The sequence below is a fragment of the Ustilaginoidea virens genome, chromosome 4 (genome assembly GCF_000687475.1).
Source record: "Ustilaginoidea virens chromosome 4, complete sequence".
In the NCBI taxonomy this organism is placed as follows: Eukaryota; Fungi; Ascomycota; class Sordariomycetes; order Hypocreales; family Clavicipitaceae; genus Ustilaginoidea; species Ustilaginoidea virens.
The window spans coordinates 1,455,357-1,475,204 of record NC_057319.1 but is presented as its reverse complement, the minus strand read 5'-3'; the positions used below and the strand labels follow the sequence as shown (position 1 = coordinate 1,475,204).

The 19,848-nt window shown below is 56.3% G+C and overlaps 6 protein-coding genes across 6 annotated transcripts; 3 read left to right on the top strand and 3 right to left on the bottom strand.

Moving 5' to 3' along the window:
* Positions 1-321: 321 nt before the first annotated feature.
* On the top strand, positions 322-2,984 carry UV8b_04942 (uncharacterized protein; the record flags this gene model as incomplete). Its single annotated transcript, XM_043142440.1, has 5 exons — positions 322-386; positions 501-619; positions 753-1,421; positions 1,499-2,496; positions 2,658-2,984. 5 exons carry the CDS (start codon positions 322-324, stop codon positions 2,982-2,984), a joined length of 2,178 nt encoding a protein of 725 aa, XP_042998374.1.
* Positions 2,985-4,299: 1,315 nt separating this feature from the next.
* On the bottom strand, positions 4,300-6,346 carry UV8b_04941 (uncharacterized protein; the record flags this gene model as incomplete). The annotated part of the gene is made up of 2 exons (XM_043142439.1): positions 4,300-4,388; positions 4,639-6,346. The coding sequence occupies 2 exons, from the start codon at positions 6,344-6,346 to the stop codon at positions 4,300-4,302; spliced, it is 1,797 nt and encodes a 598-aa protein (XP_042998373.1).
* A 2,040-nt stretch (positions 6,347-8,386) lies between these two features.
* UV8b_04940 (uncharacterized protein) lies at positions 8,387-8,710 on the top strand (the record flags this gene model as incomplete). The annotated part of the gene is made up of 1 exon (XM_043142438.1): positions 8,387-8,710. One exon carries the CDS (start codon positions 8,387-8,389, stop codon positions 8,708-8,710), a length of 324 nt encoding a protein of 107 aa, XP_042998372.1.
* Positions 8,711-9,790: 1,080 nt separating this feature from the next.
* On the top strand, positions 9,791-11,236 carry UV8b_04939 (uncharacterized protein; the record flags this gene model as incomplete). Its single annotated transcript, XM_043142437.1, has 2 exons — positions 9,791-10,011; positions 10,060-11,236. The coding sequence occupies 2 exons, from the start codon at positions 9,791-9,793 to the stop codon at positions 11,234-11,236; spliced, it is 1,398 nt and encodes a 465-aa protein (XP_042998371.1).
* Positions 11,237-11,978: 742 nt separating this feature from the next.
* UV8b_04938 (uncharacterized protein) lies at positions 11,979-15,268 on the bottom strand (the record flags this gene model as incomplete). The annotated part of the gene is made up of 3 exons (XM_043142436.1): positions 11,979-12,189; positions 12,256-13,438; positions 13,537-15,268. The coding sequence occupies 3 exons, from the start codon at positions 15,266-15,268 to the stop codon at positions 11,979-11,981; spliced, it is 3,126 nt and encodes a 1,041-aa protein (XP_042998370.1).
* A 1,778-nt stretch (positions 15,269-17,046) lies between these two features.
* On the bottom strand, positions 17,047-18,911 carry UV8b_04937 (uncharacterized protein; the record flags this gene model as incomplete). Its single annotated transcript, XM_043142435.1, has 3 exons — positions 17,047-17,855; positions 17,937-18,487; positions 18,553-18,911. 3 exons carry the CDS (start codon positions 18,909-18,911, stop codon positions 17,047-17,049), a joined length of 1,719 nt encoding a protein of 572 aa, XP_042998369.1.
* Positions 18,912-19,848: the final 937 nt, after the last annotated feature.

Sequence of the window (19,848 nt, the reverse complement as noted above, 5' to 3'; positions counted from 1 at the left end):
TTTGATGTTTTATTTAGGTTCAATGCTTCGAAACGAGCCTTGTTGCTCGAATGCGACCGGGTCCAGTCCAGCCAATGGTAGGCGCCCCTCAGGACTAGGTCCTGCCAGGCTCCAGCGGCCAGCCCAACCAATTGTCGCACCGGCTTGCACCAAACTTGCACCAGACTTGCACCAGACTTGCACCAGCCAACATGTTGCCTCCGCAAAGCCTTCGTCCCGGGGCCATCATGTCGTCCTGCTGAACCGCCGAATGGTCAATATCGCGCCGCCTGGCCTGCAGTCCGACACGGAGAGGCTGCCCGCAATCGCGACTCGTCTGCCATGTTGTTCCCGGAAGACGACGCGCCGCTTCTCAAGGCGTGGATAGTGAAGCGCATCGAAGACACGTACGTTTTGAACAAGGCTCGCTGGCGAGAGTGACTATGGCCCGTGCAGGAAGCAGCCTCGACTAACGCGAGCGCGCCAAAAAAAAAAAAAAATTTTTTTAAAATTTTTTTTAGGTCGGATGCCGACTCGGACGTTCTGGCAGATTATGTCATTGCCTTGCTGAAGCACGACGGCGACAGGGAGAGCGTGAGAAGGCTGTGCGAGCAGGAAATCCCGGACTTCCTGACCGAAGGTGCGTACGCCTCGGCCCCCGTCTGCTTTGCAGTTTTTTTTTTTTTTTTTTTTTTTTTTTTTTTTTTTTTTTTTTTTCGATGCTTCGACGGGGGGCTGGGCTGGTCCGCTGAATTCGTATTTGCGAGCCACAGATCCGAAGCAGTTTCTGGATGACGTCTTCCAGGCCATAACCTATAAATCATACATTCCCGGCGCGCCGCCGCCGCCACCGTTACCACAAGCTGCAGCACCAAAACCACAACCACAACCAGCACGACCAGCACGACCACCGCAACCACCACAACCACCACCGACAAGACCCCCTACGCAAACTCCGAGGGGCTCCATCCTCCCGCCTGCGCCAGCCACGCAGACAGCAGCAAGCCCTGAATCTTTGAGGAAACGACGCTACCATGACCAAAGCGGCCCTGCCTCTGACGTTGCTGCAGACGGGACCAGGGGAGCGGGAGCTCCTGCTGCTGGGCGCGCAGTCAAGCAGGCACGTCGCGGACGACGCGGCCGAGCCGACGATGGACACAATCCCTACGGCTTTCAATATCCCATGAGCATGATGATGGCGCCCTTTGATACCGACAACCCCATGGAATTCATGATGCGAATGCAAGCCATGGGGCTGTCTTTTCCGCCGCTTCCCCCACTGCACGATTGGGCATTCAGCGAACGGGCAGATGGCATGGGCGGTCTGCCAAAGAAGAAGGGGAGATGTCGAGATTTCGATACCAAGGGGTATTGCTCGAGGGGAAGCACGTGCGTCTTTGACCATGGTCATGGTGGAGATGATGCCATGTTATCCAAAGACGGTAGGTTTGGTTGTTGCCCGTTGCGACTGTAGACGCTTACCCGCGCGCGCAAGGGGGACGCACTGACAAAGGCATAGAATACGACCCTGCCAAGGCCATGATGAACGTGCTTCAGACGCCAGACGCAGCAGCGCCTGGTTGGCCTGCCAGGGGCAAGCAGAGAGGAGGACGCAAGGGAGGCGCGCGGGCTCCCTTTTCGGCGGAAGGGCCCGTCACCGATCACTCGAAAACCACCATTGTCGTCGAGAACATTCCCGAGGAGCACTTTAGCGAGGACCAGGTCCGGGGTTTCTTCTCCCAGTTTGGCAACATCTGCCAAGTATCGATGCAGCCATACAAGCACCTGGCCATTGTCAAGTTCGAAACCTGGGCTTCGGCCAACAATGCCTACCGCTCACCCAGCGTCATATTCGACAACCGCTTCGTCAAGGTGTTCTGGTACAAGGACGACAAGGAGAAACTGCCACCGTCGGGGCCGGTGCCGGTGACGCCCGCCAACGGGACCAAGCTCGCCCCTGGTTCCGGCAACGAGGCGGCGGATGCCGAGCCCGGCATCGACATGGAAGAGTTTCAGCGAAGGCAGGAAGAAGCCCAAAAGGCGTACAAGGAGCGGGAGGACAAGCGAAGCGCGCTCGAAAAGCAGCGGCAAGAGCTGGAGAGGAAACAGCAGGAGCTGTTGTCGAAGCACCAGGCCGAGGCGGAACGACTACAGGCCAAGCTGGCCGGGAAGCTCGGCGGCGGCAAGGAAGCTTCGCCCAGCGCGTCGGGAGCCGACATGCTGCGCGCCAAGCTGGCCGCCCTGGAGCAAGAGGCAAAGATGCTGGGCCTCGACCCCAACGCCGCCGCCGACGATTCGAGCCGCCATGCCGGCCAGGCGGCGGCGTATCATCGGGGGCGTGGCGGGCACCGGGGCAGAGCATCGGCGTATCGGGGGAGAGGCTCGTTCAGCGCACAGGCGGGCAGACACGCCGCCTACTCGCAGTTTTCGCTGGACAATCGGCCGAAGAAGCTGGCCGTCACGGGGGTTGACTTTACCGCGTCGGACAAGGACGAGCGGCTGCGCCACTTTTTGCTGGTACGTTGAAGAACAGGCTGGACCGCCCTTTTTTTTTTTTTTTTTTTTTTTTTTTTTTGTTTGTTTGTTGCCTTCCATCTCTACTACTCTTTCGCCCGATTCCCTTTCTTCTCCTCGTTCCCCCCTCTTCAACCACGCTCTAATCGAGGGACCTTGTCCAGAACCTCGGGGAATTCGAATCCGTCCACACCACCCCGACCGTGACGCACGTCTCCTTCCGGGACCGCAAAACCGCCGAGAAGTTCTACTCCAGCCTCCACGGCAACGAGCTGCCCGGCGTGGAGGGCAGGCTCGAGCTATCGTGGCTGTCGGGCGTCGGGGCCGGCGCCAGCGCCAGCGTCAGCGTCAGCGTCAGCGGCACGGGCGACGCCACGGCCGGGATCGACGACGACGGGCCCGAGGAGCCGCGCGAGGAGCAGGTGCGGGAGGAGGAAAGGCCCGTGAACATGGATTACGAGGTTGGCGACGACTACGGCTGGGAAGGGTAGGGGGGGCCGTGTACGATATGATGCCAGGGGCTTTGATGGAAAGTTGGAAGTTGATTTGCAGCAGCAGCAGCAGCAGCAGCAGCAGCGAGTGCGAGCAAGGCGTCGTGTGGATTGCGAACCCTGTGCTGCCCTTGCCCTTGCCCTTGCCCTGCCTTGCTCTGGCCTGGCTCATGGTGGCGTGGCGCGGCGTGTCGTGGCGGCGGGCAGGTTGCGCTGGTTCACGGGCCAGCTCCAAGCTCCAGCTAGGCTACGTGGACGGCTACAGTATCGCGACGGCATGAATGGCGAGTTGGCGAGTTGGCGTAGTTGCGCTACTTCCATGGACAGGAAGCCATGTCCTGCTGGCGTCTCGTCACGTCTCGTCTCGTCGCGTCACGTCGCGTCACCACGCAGCCGGGACGAGGCAAGCAAAGCCAGTCTGCCGTCAGGGCCAGCACCACACACAGTTTTCACGCAAGCGGCCCAGTCGTCAAAACCATGCGTCGTCAAGCTGTCTGCCCCAGGTACTCTGCTCCCATCCGGCCGTGGCCGCTCGCTGCCTAGGTATCTAGTCGGTTCCCCCCGGGCGTGCCGGCATGCAGCCTGGATACAAAGCCACCTGCGTTGCGTCAAGCCGCTTCCTCCTCCTCCACCCCTTTGCCCTCGTCTGTTTTTTTTTTTTTTTTCTTTCCCTCTTTATTTTATTTTGTTTCGTTTTGTTTTCGTCTTGTTTTCGTCACGTGTCTTTCTTTGCGTGTCCTTCTTTGCGTGTCTAAAACACATCTGGCTGTGCATAGGCGGGGTATCGTTGAGATGTTGTGTATTTTTTTTTTAAAAAGTGTGTGGAATGCGTTGCATTGCACTGCATTTTGCGCTGCGAGAAAAATCAGAAGAAGAAGAAGGAAAAAAATCAAAAAAAACCTGTCTCTGTCGTTGTTTCGAGAGAGCAGGAGCCCCGGTGCCCCGACCCCGGTGCCCCTTTATGCCCCGGTCCAACGTCGCCGTCGCCCGCTTGCCGTTTGCCGTTTGCCGTTTGCCAGGCCAATCGGGTCGTTTGCGTCTGTGTAGTTAGTGGTGGTGTAAAAGCTTTTTGTTGAAAAAGTCACGCTTCTGCTGGCGCCGCGCCCCGCCGTGCTGTGAACGCCGTCCCGTCGTGCAGGTAGATCGGAAGGCGAGGAAAATGGATGCAAGAAAGAAAAAAAAAGATAAAAAAAGAAAAAAAAGAAAAAAAAAAAGTGTAAACAAAAAGACGCGCGCAAGGTTTTCAAGACCCAGGCGTGAGTCAAGGGACAAATGCATGCCCTCGCACTGACTGCCTAGGCTCGTCCGACAAACCCTACGCGCTGACGGGAACGTCGAGGCCCTTGACTTCGAGGCCATCAAACAGCTCGAAAATGGTGTCGTTTTCGTGAAAGTCATTGTTCACTGTGTCACATTAGCATTTTCCCCCCATTGTCACACTCGGTGCTGCGTGTGTTTCCCCCCAAGCACAAAGCCGCCACACGGCCCGGCACACGGCCGTGGATGGGATAGGGGGCCGTGGATGGGATAGGGGGCCGGGATGGGATAGGGGGCCGGGATGGGATAGGGGGCCGGGATGGGATAGGGGGCCGGGATGGGATAGGGGGCCGGGATGGGATAGGGGGCCGGGATGGGACAGGGGCCCGAGACGTACCGACATTGACCAGATACCACCCATTCATCACCTGGTCCAGGAGCACTCGGGTGGGCGTGCCCGCTTCGAAGCAGTGGGCCCAGTCGGTGCCCAGCCGGAAGGCCTCGTCTCTCCAGGCCAGGAAGCTGATGCTTTCCACAATGGTGGGCTGGACAATCTCCTTGCCCGGGAAGACGCCCCAGGTGACGGCGTTGGGCCCGTCGGACGGGGCGTTGGTCTTGAGCTGGCCGTCCTTGGTGACTGCGTAGTAGGTCAGGGTGGTGGTGGCGGCCTCGGCCTCGATCCTCGCCACCATCTCGTCGAGGATGGAGGCCGGGACGAGCAGCTCCAGGTAGGCCTTCTGGTAGACGTAGCCGTTGGGCGGCCCCCAGCCGTGGACGGGGTGCGACGACTTGACGCCGTCGACGGCGGGCTGCGAGTTGACGGTCAGCAGGCCGCGCCGGTTGAGGGCGATGAGGCGGTCCTTGATGGCGTCGGCCTCGCTGGTGAGCGGGGCCTCGCTCCAGGGCAGCGAGTCGATGTCGCGGTCGAGGTAGCGCACGAAGATGTCGGCCATGTCCTGGACCGTCGTCGGCTCCCCCCACCGGTTCCGGTTGGCCTCGTTGGTGCCGGTCAGGCCGATGCCGTAGGCGTCGAGCTGGCCAAAGGCCGGGGAGCGCGAGTCGCCCCATCGGCCGTTGGGGAACTCGTCCCAGTCCTGGGTGCGCAGCACGTACGACTTGCTGCGGTTGCGCCAGAAGATGGGGCGGACGTCCTCGCCCCGGCGGCCCAGGGCCTTGGACTGCTTCCAGGGCAGGGCCTGCTTCAGCGGCCGCTCGGGGCACGGCGCCCAGCTCAGCTCCTCGAGCACCATGCGCGTGGCCTGGGCCAGGTTCATGGTGTAGAAGTGGAGGTGGCGGATGCCGCTGGCCAGCAGCGTGCGGCACATGGCGGCGACGAGCGACTTGCCCACCTCGCGCACGGCCGCGTCGTCGTTCTTGACGGGCTCCAGCGCGGCCATCCAGGCGTCGGGGACGCGGCACTGCATGTGCTTGGCTCTCCGCAGGAAGCTGGCGTAGGTGGCGATGGGCATGATGCCGGGGACGATGGGGACGGTGATGCCGCGCTCGCGCACCCTGGCCACCCAGCGGACAAAGTTGTCGGCGTCGTAGAACATCTGGGTGACGATGAAGGAGGCGCCCATGTCCACCTTTTCCTTGAGGTGGTCGAGCAGCTGGTCCTCGTCCTTGTTGTCGTCGCAGCCCTCGGGGTAGCCGGCGACGCCGATGTCGAAGTGGTCTCGGTAGGTGGCCCGGATGTGCCTGACCAGGTCCCGGGCGTACTGGAAGCCGCCCTCGGCCGCCGTCCACGTCTCCTGGGCTCGGGGGGGGTCGCCGCGCAGGGCGAGGATGTTGGTGCAGCCCGCCTTGTAGGCTCTCTGCAGGGCGTCGTCGACCTTGTCCAGGCCCATGTCGGTGCAGGTGAGGTGCATGCACGTCTCGAGGCCGTAGACGGACTGAGCTTGGAGGACCATCTCGCACGTCAGCTCGGCGATGCGGCCGCCGGCGCCCCAGGTGATGTCGATGAACTTGGGGCCGAGGTTGTACATGCGATCGATGCGCTCGTAGAGGTTTTGCACGCCCTGCGCCGTCTTGGGCGGGAAGTACTCGAAGGAGAAGGATGGCTGGCCATTCTTGTCCGCCTCGGAAAGCATATCCTTGATATGCATGGTTGTCTCTCGGTCCCGTTTGGGGGGGTGGATATCGATGAGTCGGTTACGACGAGGGAAGGTGTCGATGAGAAGAAAGGATCCGTTCACTATACTACATATATGCGTATATGCATATAGATATATGTATGTATCTATATCTTTCCTCTTTCCTTTTTTTTTTTTTTTTTTTTTTTTTTTTCTTTCAAAGCTCGTGCAAATAAATACGTCGCGGCCGGAATTGACGAAGAGGACGGACGGTCGACGAGAGGGGGGCAATTGGGCAGTGCCAGGAATTGGCGCAATGACCTTTTCAGGAGGCAGCAGACCAAATTGCGGCAAAAGAGAAGCACAAGAGAAGCACAAGAGAAGCACAAGAGAAGCACAAGAGAAGCACGAGGACAGGGAATTTCGTTTTGAACCCGAGAAGGGAAAAGAAAGAATGGGAAAAGACGAAGGGGATGAGGGGGATGGAAGAGGTCTTGGTGGTGGGGCGGGTTTGGTGGTGGCGCTTGGGGGGGCTGCTTGGGGGGGTTTTGTTTGCGCTGGGGTCAACTGCTGACTGCCCTGCCCTGCACTGCACTGCACTGACTGACCAGACCCGGGCTCGGCTCTCGAGTAATGCAGCGGATCCCCCGGCTTGGCTTGGCTTGGCTAAACAGAAGACGCCAGAGACAACTAGAACTTGAACTTGACCCGGCGGCACCAAACATCAATTCCAGCACAAACGACGGACGACTCCCGATTAAACGGCCCGCACGAGCACACAAAATGGAAAAAAAAGAAAAAGAAATAAAATAAAAAAAAAAAGGCTCATCTAGACTTGCGCGACAACGAGAATTCCTGGCATTTTCCCAGCCCCCGTCCCTGCAGAATTGAATCCAGGCAACCAAACACCGGGAAACCCAAGGCATGCCCTGCAGGGGGTCGTCGATCCGGCCGCTGGGTTCAATCATCCATCATCCATCATCCATCATCCATCATCCATCATCCAGCATCCAGCATCCATCATCCAGCATCCATCGTCCATCATCCATCATCCATCATCCATCATCCATCATCCAGCACCCAGCATCAATGTTGTTTTTCCTCGTCCCAAACAGGGAAAAGCTGGGCGCTGCACACCTCCGGAGTTTCTCTTCTCCCAGCAGCGTCAGCAACGCCTCTTCACTGCACATGCAGTACTAGCCTCCGCTTACGATGCCATGAGGTATGTACTACTTACTCCGTACCCCGCACTCCGTACTCCGTGCTCCGTGCTCTGTGCTACTCCGTACTTCCAGCAGTTAGCCAAGCAGGCGCGTACAGTACATACATAGCACGACGAGGTACAGCGACCCCACCTCAGCCCACCTCAGCACACCTCAGCCGATAACGCCTCCAGTCCCATGGCTCCAAAGCCTCCAATTAGCCTTTTTTCTTTTTCCTTTTTCCTTTTCTTTTTCCTTTTCTTTTTCTTTTTCTTTTTCTTTTTCTTTTTCTTTTTCTGCTTTGCCCAGGCCGTCGTCGTCGTCGTCGCCTCCTTCTCCTCCTCACTTTGCTCGGCTCACCAAAATCACAACCAAAGTCACAACTTCACATGCCTGTAGACCACGGTTTCTCGACCCCCCCTTATGTCGAGCTTGAACATGAGCATGAACAATGAACATGAACATGCTCGGCCTATGGGTAGCCGCTCATAAAACCGGCCCTGTTCGATACGACAACCCGTCATTGCCGCCGCACTCCTGTTGTTGTCCGCCCTCTTGTTTCCGTCTCGTCCCTCACCGTCTACCTCTACCACGTGCATCAATCACCTCGGTGGTTGAGCTGCAAGCTGCGCTCGACCGTGCATGAAATGCTTCCAGCCAACCAAATCAATGGCCGTCCCTTCCGCCCTTGCGAATGTCACGTCACCCATTGGCTGCCGTCTCTTTTCCCGGAAAACAGTCAGGACCCTACAACGTAGCACCCGGCACTTGACGCTCCCTTGCCCATCTTCCAAGAGCACCTGGAATCAATGGTGCAAGAGGACGCCGCGATGAAAGACGACGGGCCATTCGCAGAACCCATCCGTCCATGATGGGGGATGCTCAATCTGACCTGACCCTTGGTCACCAAGACTTTGTTCCCCCTCAACAAGCCTCCAGAATCACGACGAATCACGACGAATCACGGCCCCCCTTGCTTATCCGGTCCAAAACCGGCATGATCAACGCCGCAGCAAAATCGAAGCGCCCCAATACCATGCATATCACAAGGCCGCAAGACGGATCAACAGTCATTGGAGAGTGCCCTTCCTCCCCCAACCTTGGTTCGGATACTTGCTGCTCCCGCGTGCTTTTACCCGGACTGCACACGCAGCTGCTGAAGAATGAAGCCTCTGTCTGGATTTTCATCTTGTGAGAGCACCGCAGGAAAAGGGGGGAGTGCCGAGTACGACCAGCTTGTCTCAAAGACGTCGGACTGGTTGTATTACGCCAAAAGTAATGCCGTGTCGCTTGCGTTGCGGCGGGTCAACAACTTGCACACCACATGTCCCGCCGCCCGATGTGCACCAACCAACCCCATCGTCATCAGGCAACCCGTTTGCATATGCGACAAGTTTGCTGAAAGCACGCAAAGCTAGTAGTTGGTGCAAGCGATTGGTGCTGCCCACGCCGGCAGGTGACATGAATTTGGGCACGGCAGCCCAATCCGCCGTGGGTTCTCATGTTGTTTAGTTCATCCATCGCGGCTACTGGAGCTAAGCTTATGCAAATAGACGTCGCTTCTCTCGGAAATATCGCCCTCTTCAACCTCTAGTAAAACCTTTTTTCGTGGCACGACATCCTTGGTCATCATCCTGGAAGAGGTGCATGAGTTGCATGAGCCAAATATGCAATATGCTAGGTGACCATCTTTTCTGTCGAGGCATTCCCGTCTTGATCGCGTCATCATTTTCCAAACAAGCCAAGGTTGGCGTAAGCGTCGTTTGATGGGTCTTTGCATTCAGAGGGATGATGATGCCCGAGTACGGGCCGTGGGCCGTCTGGATGGCCTCCCACATGGCCTTGACAGTTGCGAGAATAGTCTCATCGAGCGAGCCCTTTTTTTTTTTTTTGCATATTCCACGCTCTGCTCAATCTGGGATATCTTGCTGGCACCGACAATGATGCCGTCACCAGTCTGAGGCTTGGAGTGATGCAGCAGCAGCAGCAGCAGCCATCGAAGACTGAAATAGAGGAGAGAGAAGGAGAGAAGGACAGAGAAGGACAGAGAGAAAGAGAGAAAAGGGAAGGAACGCCCTGACGGGGCGAGGTCCTGCAAGAGCAGGCATTGACGCTTGCTGTCCGTCGTGAGTCGACTACTGCCCAGCATCGACCCGACGGTCTCGGCTTCGCTTCGTGTTTGCCCATCCAACACCACACCTTTCCATTGCACTTTATTTCTTCTTGTATCTGGCAACTATTGCAAGCAGATCCGATCCCAAGCACCGTTGCGAACATGCTTGGCCCCCCTCAACACATTTCGTATCTGAAAGACATTCCTATAGATTCCGTCAGGACCAAAACCGGTAACCATAGCTTCCCGGTTGAACACAAGCACGGCCTTGGACAATGCAGCATCTTGCCAGCCGCAGATCTGCCACATCACAAGGAAAACATTTTCGCCGCACGCCATCTATCATGGGGCGACTCCTCATCTTCTGAGCAACCCAACGGCTGGTCGGCATAGGATCCGGCTAGCCCCAATCATTGGGAAATCAACTCTAGCGACCTCGACCGACAAGGCCCATCGAGCCCGAGTCCAGCATCAGCGGCCAATGACCCGCCAGAGCCGACAAGATTGGGACAAATTACAGGCGGCGCTTTTGCTCAGCATCTCCCGGCACGGTTACCTCGTTGCTTGGCGCCGGATTCGCCAGAGTTCCTGCAGCACATGGATCAAGCCTTGCGCTTCAACGAGCATGACATGCGTCCTGCTCCTTCTCCTGCTCCTCCTCCTCGCCCTCCTCCCAGCCCTCCCCCTCTTCTCCCTTGCAGGGCAGCTACTGTGCGTGATGCCTCGTCAGAATATCCTTCACCAGAGCACAACACTTCGCGTATCCAGTCTCCTGTGTCAGAGTATCAGCATGGCCACAGACTTAGCCTTTCCAGCTTGTCGCGATTCGGACGTGCCAACGATTGTCTATCCAACCTCCGATCCAGCTCGCCTGCTTCGTCAAAAGGAGAGGCCGTCGGCGACACGAGCCATCATGACTTGATCGCGGACACGGCGGCAGCTATCACGGAATGGCAAGATGCCGGTCGTCCTCTGAAAAAAATGTCATATCACAATTATTCGCTAGCCAATAGCTCGGAAGTCTTTCCTTCCGACTCTCTTTCTCAGCGGGAAGACTTCTCCTTGGCTCCATCAAGTCCTCCGTCTACTCCGCCTGACCAGGCAGCCGCGTCCCCATCGGATGCCGACGCTGTGGGAGCTCTCGGAGATCAATATGATGGGACGATGGAGGCCCGCCATGATGCGAGCCCAAAAGTCCGGCATCCTATTTCCCCAGCCTTGAATAATGGACCTCATTCGTTCTGCCGTTCCAAGCGCAAGGCCTCGGCCTTTTCTCTGCGCAGTTTGACCAGACCCCTGACAAAACGTCGAAGGCTTGCGGCATTCTGTCAATGGGCGAGCAAAGTCAGCCGGCGCTTGACGGAAACGTATCGCAGGTTCAAAAATCAGCATCAGGTCAGGAAGGAGAGGGACCGGGACGCATGGGGAGCAAATCGAAGGAGCGAGGAACTGCGGAATCCACCAATTAGCTGGTCCAAGGGGAGCAATGGAGTGTTTGAGTTTCATGGAGGCCGTCAGAGGAATGAGGACTGGTGGAAAGAAGGTGTTGGTCGCTATCGAGCACCCTCGGGGATGTTTGCCACGGTCAACGACACTGCAGGCCGCTAAAACTCGGTCTGCATTCATGAGGGTTGCAGGCTACAGGCTGCAACAGTCTCGAATACATAGCTGTAGAGGAAGGTAGTTTAATGAAAAAATCGATAACTGTTGTTTCAGCCCAGCCAAGCCAACCGGATGAGGAGCATGTAGCTAGCTTGTTTGCTTGAGAAGATAGGAGGAACGGATTATGTTTATTTTTATGTTTATTTCCTTTTGGATTTTTTCCTGGTTTTTTATTATTATTTTTTTTTTCTTAAAAAAAAAGGAAAAAGAAAAGAAACATGATACATAGCAAGTCAGAGTTGGTTTCTACACAACATCGGGCTACAGTATAGTATTTTTACTTGGACGAGTCTTTCTGGCGCCTTCGGATTGGGCTTTGCAGAATCACACAACATGTATGTGTCTGTCGAAAGGACCGACCAGACTCTACTTTCTGCCTGCCAATCCCAACGAGGCCCTGCTTTATCGGCTGGCCGCCGCCGCCCCTGTCGGCCATCTCGTTACGCCCTGCTTGCCTGGCGGGGCTGTCGCCGTCGCCGTCGCCGTCGGAGTCGGAGTCGAGGCCCGTCCAAAGCCAAGTTGGCTTGGTGGCTTCCAAGCATTCAGAGCACCTCCATGCGATATTCAATGCTGTTGTGGTGAGGCAAACGGGGTGAGCGGGCGGTTGCAGTCAGTCCGCGGATAACTCGCGCAGGTCATCCTAGCCAGGGCGGGAATCTCGACGAGGCTGGCTACATACCTCGCCAGCCTACGGAGTAGCATCTTTCTGTAAATCGCCAGCTCCAAAACGGTTGCGGATATGCACCTGCACGTCTCCAGCAAACGCCTCGCCCTGGTCCAGCGCCCCTGCACGACCTCTTGGAAGCCCCGGCCCAGCATCCTTCACCATGCCCACATCACGCTTGAACCGCTGCAGCCATTCCGCGTTATCAGCTGCAGTCTGGTTCCATGGGTCATCACTGTGAACGCGGGTCAGCCTCTCAACATCCAGCAGTAATCTTGGTCGTGCCAGATCAAAGACTTACTCGTCATACACGATCCAGCGTGCCTGAAATTGCAGCTCTTCATCGGTCGGTACGTGCTGGCTCGGGTTGTTGGGAGACATGGCTGACTTGACCCAACGCCTCAACTCCCTTGCGAGACGCCGATAGCAGTTGTTGGCAGTGCCGGAGAAGAATGGCATTTCTGCGTCTTTGGGCTTGCTACTGTCCACCGACGCCAAGGGTGGGCAGTCGTTGCGGACAGCTTGGCCTAGGCCTTCTTGCGGCGACTGAGGTGATGCGAGGACGGATGTCGGCTGCGTGCTCTGCATCGTGCTTGGCGCGGTGGCAGACCCGGTAGCAGTGTCCGCGCTGGTGGGGGAGCCGTCTTCCGGGTGTCGGTTTCTGAAAGACTCGAGCCACTGGACATTGTCGGCTGCGGTTTGGTTCCATCCGTCGTCAAACTCGTAAATAATGATGCGAGCCTGCCGTTGAAGGTCCGCATCTGCTGGCTCCAGCCCGACGCATCTCTGCTGTCTGAGGTAGTCTGCCAGCTCACGCTCCAGACGAGAGTAGCTATGAATGGTCGAGTCGATTGATGATGGATCTCTAGACCTGACCGTCTCGTGCTCAACGTCTTCGCTTCTTGGCAGATGAGCTCGACGTCGAAATGCGGCCAGCCAACCTGTCGAGGATGTGACCAGCCGCAACAACCAATTGGCGATTGTGTCGGAAGGGTGGGTGCAAACTTCCTCAACCCGGCCGACGATCTTACAGGCCTCCTCTTGCAGCTCGTTATCCATGGTTGTCAATCCCAACAGCTTCTTGGCCTCCACAAAGGCCTGTAACTGTCTTTCCATGGGGCATTCTTCGAACAAGTTGTCCTTGCCGTTAATCTTGAGCGTGGCCATTCTGCACTCGGCGGCCCCACGCAGGGGACCGAATCTTGCCTTCTGTGCAGTAGTCTCGTCCGACATGATCAGATCACGCAGCCACGAGCTTTGAGTGGCAACTCCCTGCAGGGAGAGCAGTTCGGAGGCGAAAATGATACGGCAGCCTTCCAACCGCAGGTCGTTGTCGCTTGGTGCTGCGTGGTGTTGGTCCCAATGGTTCGCGCCGAAATAAGCCAGCTCCAGCTTGATCAGTTCGTAGGCGTTTCTTGGCGATTCAAGTGGTGGCCGAGAAGCTGCGTAAGGTAGCGGAGACACGCGTTCGTGATGGATCAGATCTATTCTTCCAACGTCAGAAAACAGAACCGATACATCTGTGGTGGGTGGTGTTTAGGAGAGGGGGGGGGAGGGGTGGACTCGGGAAGTCTCGTCGTACACGGAGGAATAGAGTTTTCAACCATATCAAGAACAGGCACATCGAAACCCCAATCACCCTTCCAGTCCGCCATAGAGTAGCCCGTCTTGAAATGCTCCGCCAAATGGTCAACTCGAAGGGTCCATGTGTCCATCACGATGCCGCAGAACCCACATCGAGACCGGATCTCAGGAGTAGTAACTTTCCACGCCTTCATGGCCCAATCCATGAACTTGACGTTGTGCACCAGTCTCAAGTGCTGGTTCAAGTGATCTTTCCGGTAAAAGGTTCGCTCTCCAAGTGATCGCTCCTGGCATGCCGAGTAGTTGTGGCTCTCAATGTGAGCGTCGTCTGGACTTTCCAAGCCGCAAAATACGCAGCACAGTACGCCTGTGGCTGGGTCAACAACCCTCGGCCCTTCCGGTGCGCAGACCCATCGTTCCAGAGACAGGTGAAGCGACTTCTCATGCCGTTGCCAGTCATGTTTTGTTCGAAAAGTCTCCGTGCAAAAGGTGCACTGGAAAGTCTTGGGCGAAACGGCGAGGCTGCTAGTGCCGTCCTTGGTTTGCTTGGGCGAGGCCTTTCGTCGCCGACGACGACGACCGCGAGCGCTGAATTGGGTCGAGCCAAATGATCCAAAAGAGTTGCGGGAACCATGAGAATAGGCCGAGGCTTGCGAGCCATTGCTGGATTGTGATGTGCCCAGACTGCTGGTCGAGGATTGATTGCAAAGCGACCTGCTGGATCCATCATCAGTGAAGTGGAAGCTGTAGGGGCTGTTCAGACCAGATGACAGGGCCGACGACGAGGATGCAGTGACCGCTCTGGCAATGGCAGCGACGGATGCAGCTTCATGCTCCGGGGGCGAGTGTTCCCAACGTTGCAACGGGTTCATGCATTCCAGCGCGGGGGTTCCCCGTCGTTGCGGCACGTCGATTGATGCCGCCCAGTTTCCCACATGTGGAGATGTAGAGCGAGGAAGCTGAACTTTTCCTCTGCGCCGAGCGTTGGCTAGCCAATTGGTGATCTGGGTTTTGTTAAGACCAGTTTGGCGCTGCAGGGCTTCCTTCTCCTCGTCGCTAGGATATGGGTGTCGGTTGTGTGTAGACAACCAGTTCTTCAAGATTCGCACAGATTCGCGCGAGAACCTGGCACCAATCTTGGGTGGTGGACCTTGCCTTTGCATTGCATCGAAGCCAGCCTCCCCGGTGGGAGTGGCGGACGGGTAGAGGAGGTCCAAAGACGACGACGGGAGCGAAGCCGGCGGCGCTGCCTCCGGAAACAGCTCGTGGTTGAAAAGGGAGTCTGGGTCATGTCCCATGAAGGAGAAAGGGTTGGCCGGGAGAATACTATTTGGAGGGTCCAGATCAATAGCATCGGCCACGCATCCTCCAAAACTGCATTCAACGCCAAGAGCCACGCAGCTAGTGCAGTAACCCTTGTACCGACCTTCCTTGATCTTTTTGCAGGAGTAGCGACCTAGTGCGCAATGATGGCAGGGATTCGTCATGTGTTCGGCAAAGTCCAAGGTCGGGGGAGTTTCATCAATGGATAAGTCAAGATTGTCTACCGGATTGCAAAAGTTCTCCAAAGCATGGTAACTCCAGTCATCCTCGTTGAGATGGGCCAAGGCAAGATCAAGGTTCTGAGCATCCAGGCTGAGGTTGATGCCGGTCAGCATTGCGTCTCGGGGCAATTCATCAGCAGTGTCAAAACAGGCCCCTGCATTGTCCCAGTTCACGAATTCATCCATGTTGTTTTAGACAAGTCGTTGATTTGGGTCCAAAAGAAGAAAAAGAAGAAGAAGAAAGAAAAGAAAAGAAAAGAAAAGAAAAGAAAAGAAAAGAAAAGAAAAGAAAAGAAAAAAGAGGAGGCCGAGCCACGTCGAAGGGTTCAAAGAAGTGCGTGCGCGATGACTTATGATTACCCAGACGCGGCCAGTAAGCCAGTGCATCCCCCCTTCTTCGATATCGACCAGGAAAATAAGCCAGGGCGAGAGAGATCGAACTGCAGCTAGGACATGGCTCGTGGAGCACGTCGGACTCGAAGCTGGTTCCTTTCGGTTTTGAGATTTGGATAGATAAAGTCTGGAGAATGGCCGTTGCACTGTGCAGAAGGTTGGTGGGCTGTACTCCGTACCGCTGCTACTATGTACATATGACTGACTACAGTCAACAAACCGAAGTTGGAAAGGAGATTCTTGGTCAATGTCGGGATCTTGTTCACGGAGTAGAGGGATTCGATGCGAAGACGGCGTCTGCCCGTCGGTTTTATTGATTCGTGGACATTCCCAAGCGGGAAAGGTCAGGAAATCTGCCTGACACTTTGCGGCAAGCGCGCCGCAGCCAAATACGGAAAGGCAGAGAGTGAGCGGCTGAGTGGATGCCCGTGCCCGCACAGTGCACGTTCCCTGATTCGCACCACGACCAACTAACTCCCTTGCGAAAGATGAGATGCTGCTTGCTTGTACCTGAAAGGGACGAGGACAAGCTCGGTCAACAGATTGCTCAGCGAACAAAGTCACCGCGCAGCGCAAAAGAAACAGCTCAGCCTCGGGGCTAGGTATTTATGTACGCATATATGGGGAGCCGAGCTGCTGTCTTGCCGAGCTGCTGTCTTGCCGAGCTGCTGTCTTGCCGAGCTGCTGTCTTGCCGCTGCTGTCTTGCCGACCCCGTCTTTGCACGGAGCAGCCTTTTGCAGGGGTCAGAGCTGGTGCAAAGCGCGTCAACCGCGATTGGCCAACTCGTTCCCTAGTATCTGGTATCTGATACTACTGCGGAGTACATGTCAATTTTGCGCCCTTCCTTTGACAGAAGTGGACCCCCAGTTTTTCTTTCCAGTGCGTTCGATTGGCCACTGGATAATGGATTCTCCAGCCCCATCCAAGTGGTGTCTCCGGAGTATGGATAGGTACGGACGTATGTAGGTCGGACTCATCAAGCCCCTTCGTGCATCCGATCTCGGAGCAGCGGCGCTCGATGTACCGCAAAGCTCCCTTTACTACCTACCTACCTCGTATCTACTGTAGGTATCTCTTGCCTTGCATGAGTCAATACTTTTATCAATCTTCCGTCTTGTCAACAGGTATCATGGCCTGTTCTTCTTTTTCGACTTCTACCGCCATGTAGGCCTTTCGTTCATGGCTAGTTTCTTCCATTTTTTCCTCCTTCAACAAAAAGGACCTCTAAATTCATCTCTCATTTGGAAACCTCCCGTTGTGGTACGGATGCGTTTCGGCTTCCTGCCTCAATCTCCCTACAAGGCTGCCAGTCCTCCGCAGCCTTAGTCCCAGGCCGTATTGACACCCATTCCAATACTACATTTCCGATAACCCGAATAGAGACTCAAGTGCACGTCTTCAAGCGCTCCCTTGTTCCCAGACTCCCTCAACGTCGAGTGACTCCTTGCTCCGTGAAAAGCCAAAGAAAATGCAGAGCTTCCGATGCAGGTATAAAAATACAACCATCCAATGCGCCGTAGTGGCGGCGTACTCACCTGTCCACCTAGGCGGGACTTTTGAGCATCGAGCATTAGCTGTTGCCCAACTCCAGCAACTCCCTTTCCTTCGCAGCCAGCTCCTCTCTCATCCGCTCCGCCTCTCTTTGCAACGTCAACCGTCGCTCTGACCTGAGGCGGTCACTTTCACTCCGCGTCACTCCATCTTGGCCTTGTCTTGCCATGCCTGCTCCCGGGGATACAGGCTTTACCTGTGATCTTGATGAGGCCCCGGCAGATCGAAGGGGGGGTAAAGTGTACACATCCATATTGGAACATCCAGCGCCATTCGCGCCATCTCTGCATGACGGGTTGAGAATGGATTTGATGGACGATATCCGTTTCGTGCCTTCATTCATTCCGCTGCCGGCATCGCTATCTGTAGCCGAGAATGAGCGTTTTCTGTGCGGTGGGAGAAATGACGCAGGAGACATTGAGGACAGTCTTTCGGAAACGGCAGTCATGGAGGTCATGGGCGGCAGGCCATAATTTTTGCCGGCGGATCCGGAAACCTTGGGATATCCGCTGCTTGGGAGAAATGGCGCGAGGCCTGATGCTGATGGTGGTAATGGACAAGTCCGGTCGGTCGCGTGAATATTTGGAGGCCCGGGTTCGACACATGAGGGGTAAAGATCTGGTCGACGACGAACTCCGAGGTTGATTGATCCATCTGCGTTTTCTGTTCCCCTCTCTGCCAGATCTCGTGCCGTCTGCATTTCGGGCGAACCGCCGACGTCGTCCATCTCTTCGTCTTGGGTCGCCGGAATCACGCGCTTGCGTCGCTTGATTGTCGGCTTTTTCATGGTAACAGGTCTATGCACCCCGTGTAGTTTGTAGTAAAGCCCTACATCTAGGTGTTAGCAAACGAAGCAGGTTGAAAGGCCCATGCGTGTCGTCAAGGCGGCCCAGGGACCGCACTACTAACCGCAAGCATTGCAGATGGTATGTCCACTCTCGTCTCTCCTCCATAAAGGGGTAATGGTCGTGCCACAGTTTTGGCAAGCAATGACCATGGAAGAATCTTGGCCTTGACTCGCTTGAAGGGCATTGACGTCAATCGGGACTGGTTCCGCCTTGCCGCTCTCAGCCCGGCCACCGCAACCCGCCTTTTGCCTTTGCATCATGCCAAGTAGGGCCGTTTTGGACACACGGTTGTTGAAAGCCGGACAGCCATTACAGCCTTCCGCTCCACCAGTTCCATTACAGCGTCCACCTCCGGGGCAGGTGCCGGTTGGCATCTGTTCGGCAGAGACGAAGTTGGCAGAGTCGGCACTCGTTCCAGGATTGGAGGCGCAAGCGACGGATTTAGGTGGCGCCGGGGATCGTGAAGGTCCTGTAGAGACCACGTTTGGTGGTTTCTTCAGGCTCGTGGGTCTGGCTGTATTCCTAGCCTTTTGATATAAGCCACATGCATTGCAGATTGTCGCCCCCTGAGGTGATCTCCTCCACAAGGGTGTGCGAGTTGTGCCGCAGTTGCTGTTTCCCCCCGGGTCAGCCAACAAGTTCATTGACACGTCAAATTTTGGCCTGGGACGACAAACCTGCAAACCTGTCCGCCTTGAGCAGAGGAGCTTGCACCAGATTTTGGCTTGACGGCAACATCTCCAGCAGTTGAGCCAGGGCTTGGCCCTCTTGAGGACTTTGCATCATTATCATCATCATCATCATCATCACCATCATCACCATCATCATCGACTGGGCTTGCTGTTGATCTCGGTGAAACGCCATCATCGGGCCTTTGGCGTGCGTGGTTGTCCTGGTCAGAAGAGGCTTTGCTTGTCGCTGAGTCGCGATTCTTGGACGACATGGGCCGCGAAGGCAAAGCGGTCCTGATCGAACCTGGGTCTCGCTGGGGGCCTAGAGGCGGCAGCGAGGATTGAGACACCTCGCTCATGAGCATTCAGGTATGTAGCAGCAACGGGACTCGGTCTGGAGGATGACGTATCTCGAAAAGCTGGGCGACGAAGGGATGGGAAATGCCGGGAAATGCCAGTCTGCCAGTCTCCCGGAGATTAGATAAGATATCAGCGGAAAGGATTCCTGTTCCCTGTCGCTTGTCAAAGCAGATCACTAAACATTCCCCCCGAGGGCAACCGCTGCGTTAGTCAGGAGCGTGTTTTGCGTTTCCATCAAGAGGGAAAAGAGGAGTGGCAGTGCAGTGATTGTAGAGTACGAGGTGGCAGGCGATGGCATTTTGTCAAGCCAAGAAGAATGCGGACGAGAGAGCGGCCGGAAAGGCAAGTCGTCCTGCTGAGGCAAATCGGGGTGTTCAAGTCCCGGCCAAACTCAAACGTGGTTTGCTGACAAAACGGACGAGGTATGGTAAGACGGCAGGAGCAGGTGACTCTGTGGATAAAAAGACGCCCGGGGGAAGGGGGGGGGGGGGGGGGTTCTTACCTGCCTGCAAGTCTGTTCGGTTGCGCCATGAAGAGAAGCGGCACGGAAGGCGCCAGCAGGGTGGTAAGACAGTGAATCGGCAGAGGCAGGCAGGATGATGGCGGGAAGCAGAAACGGACTCAACGATGCAGCGTTGGGAGTCGGGACTCACCTTGAAGCCCGGACAGGGGGGTGGGGGTTCGATGATGGAGGATTGCCAGGATCGCCAGGATTGCCAGGATCGCCAGGATTGTCAGGATTGCAGGAATAGCCTGGCCTTGATGATGGATTATGTGATTTGCGTGTGGTTTTTTCTGAGCCGCGTCCCAGGCAGAAGATGCCAGCCGTCCGAGGCAGGTGCCAGCCAGCCAGCCAGCCAGCCAATAGCACAGTGTAGCACTGACAGAAATTGCCAAAGCGAGTTGCCAGGTAGGGACCGGAGCCAAGCGTTCCAGGCAGAA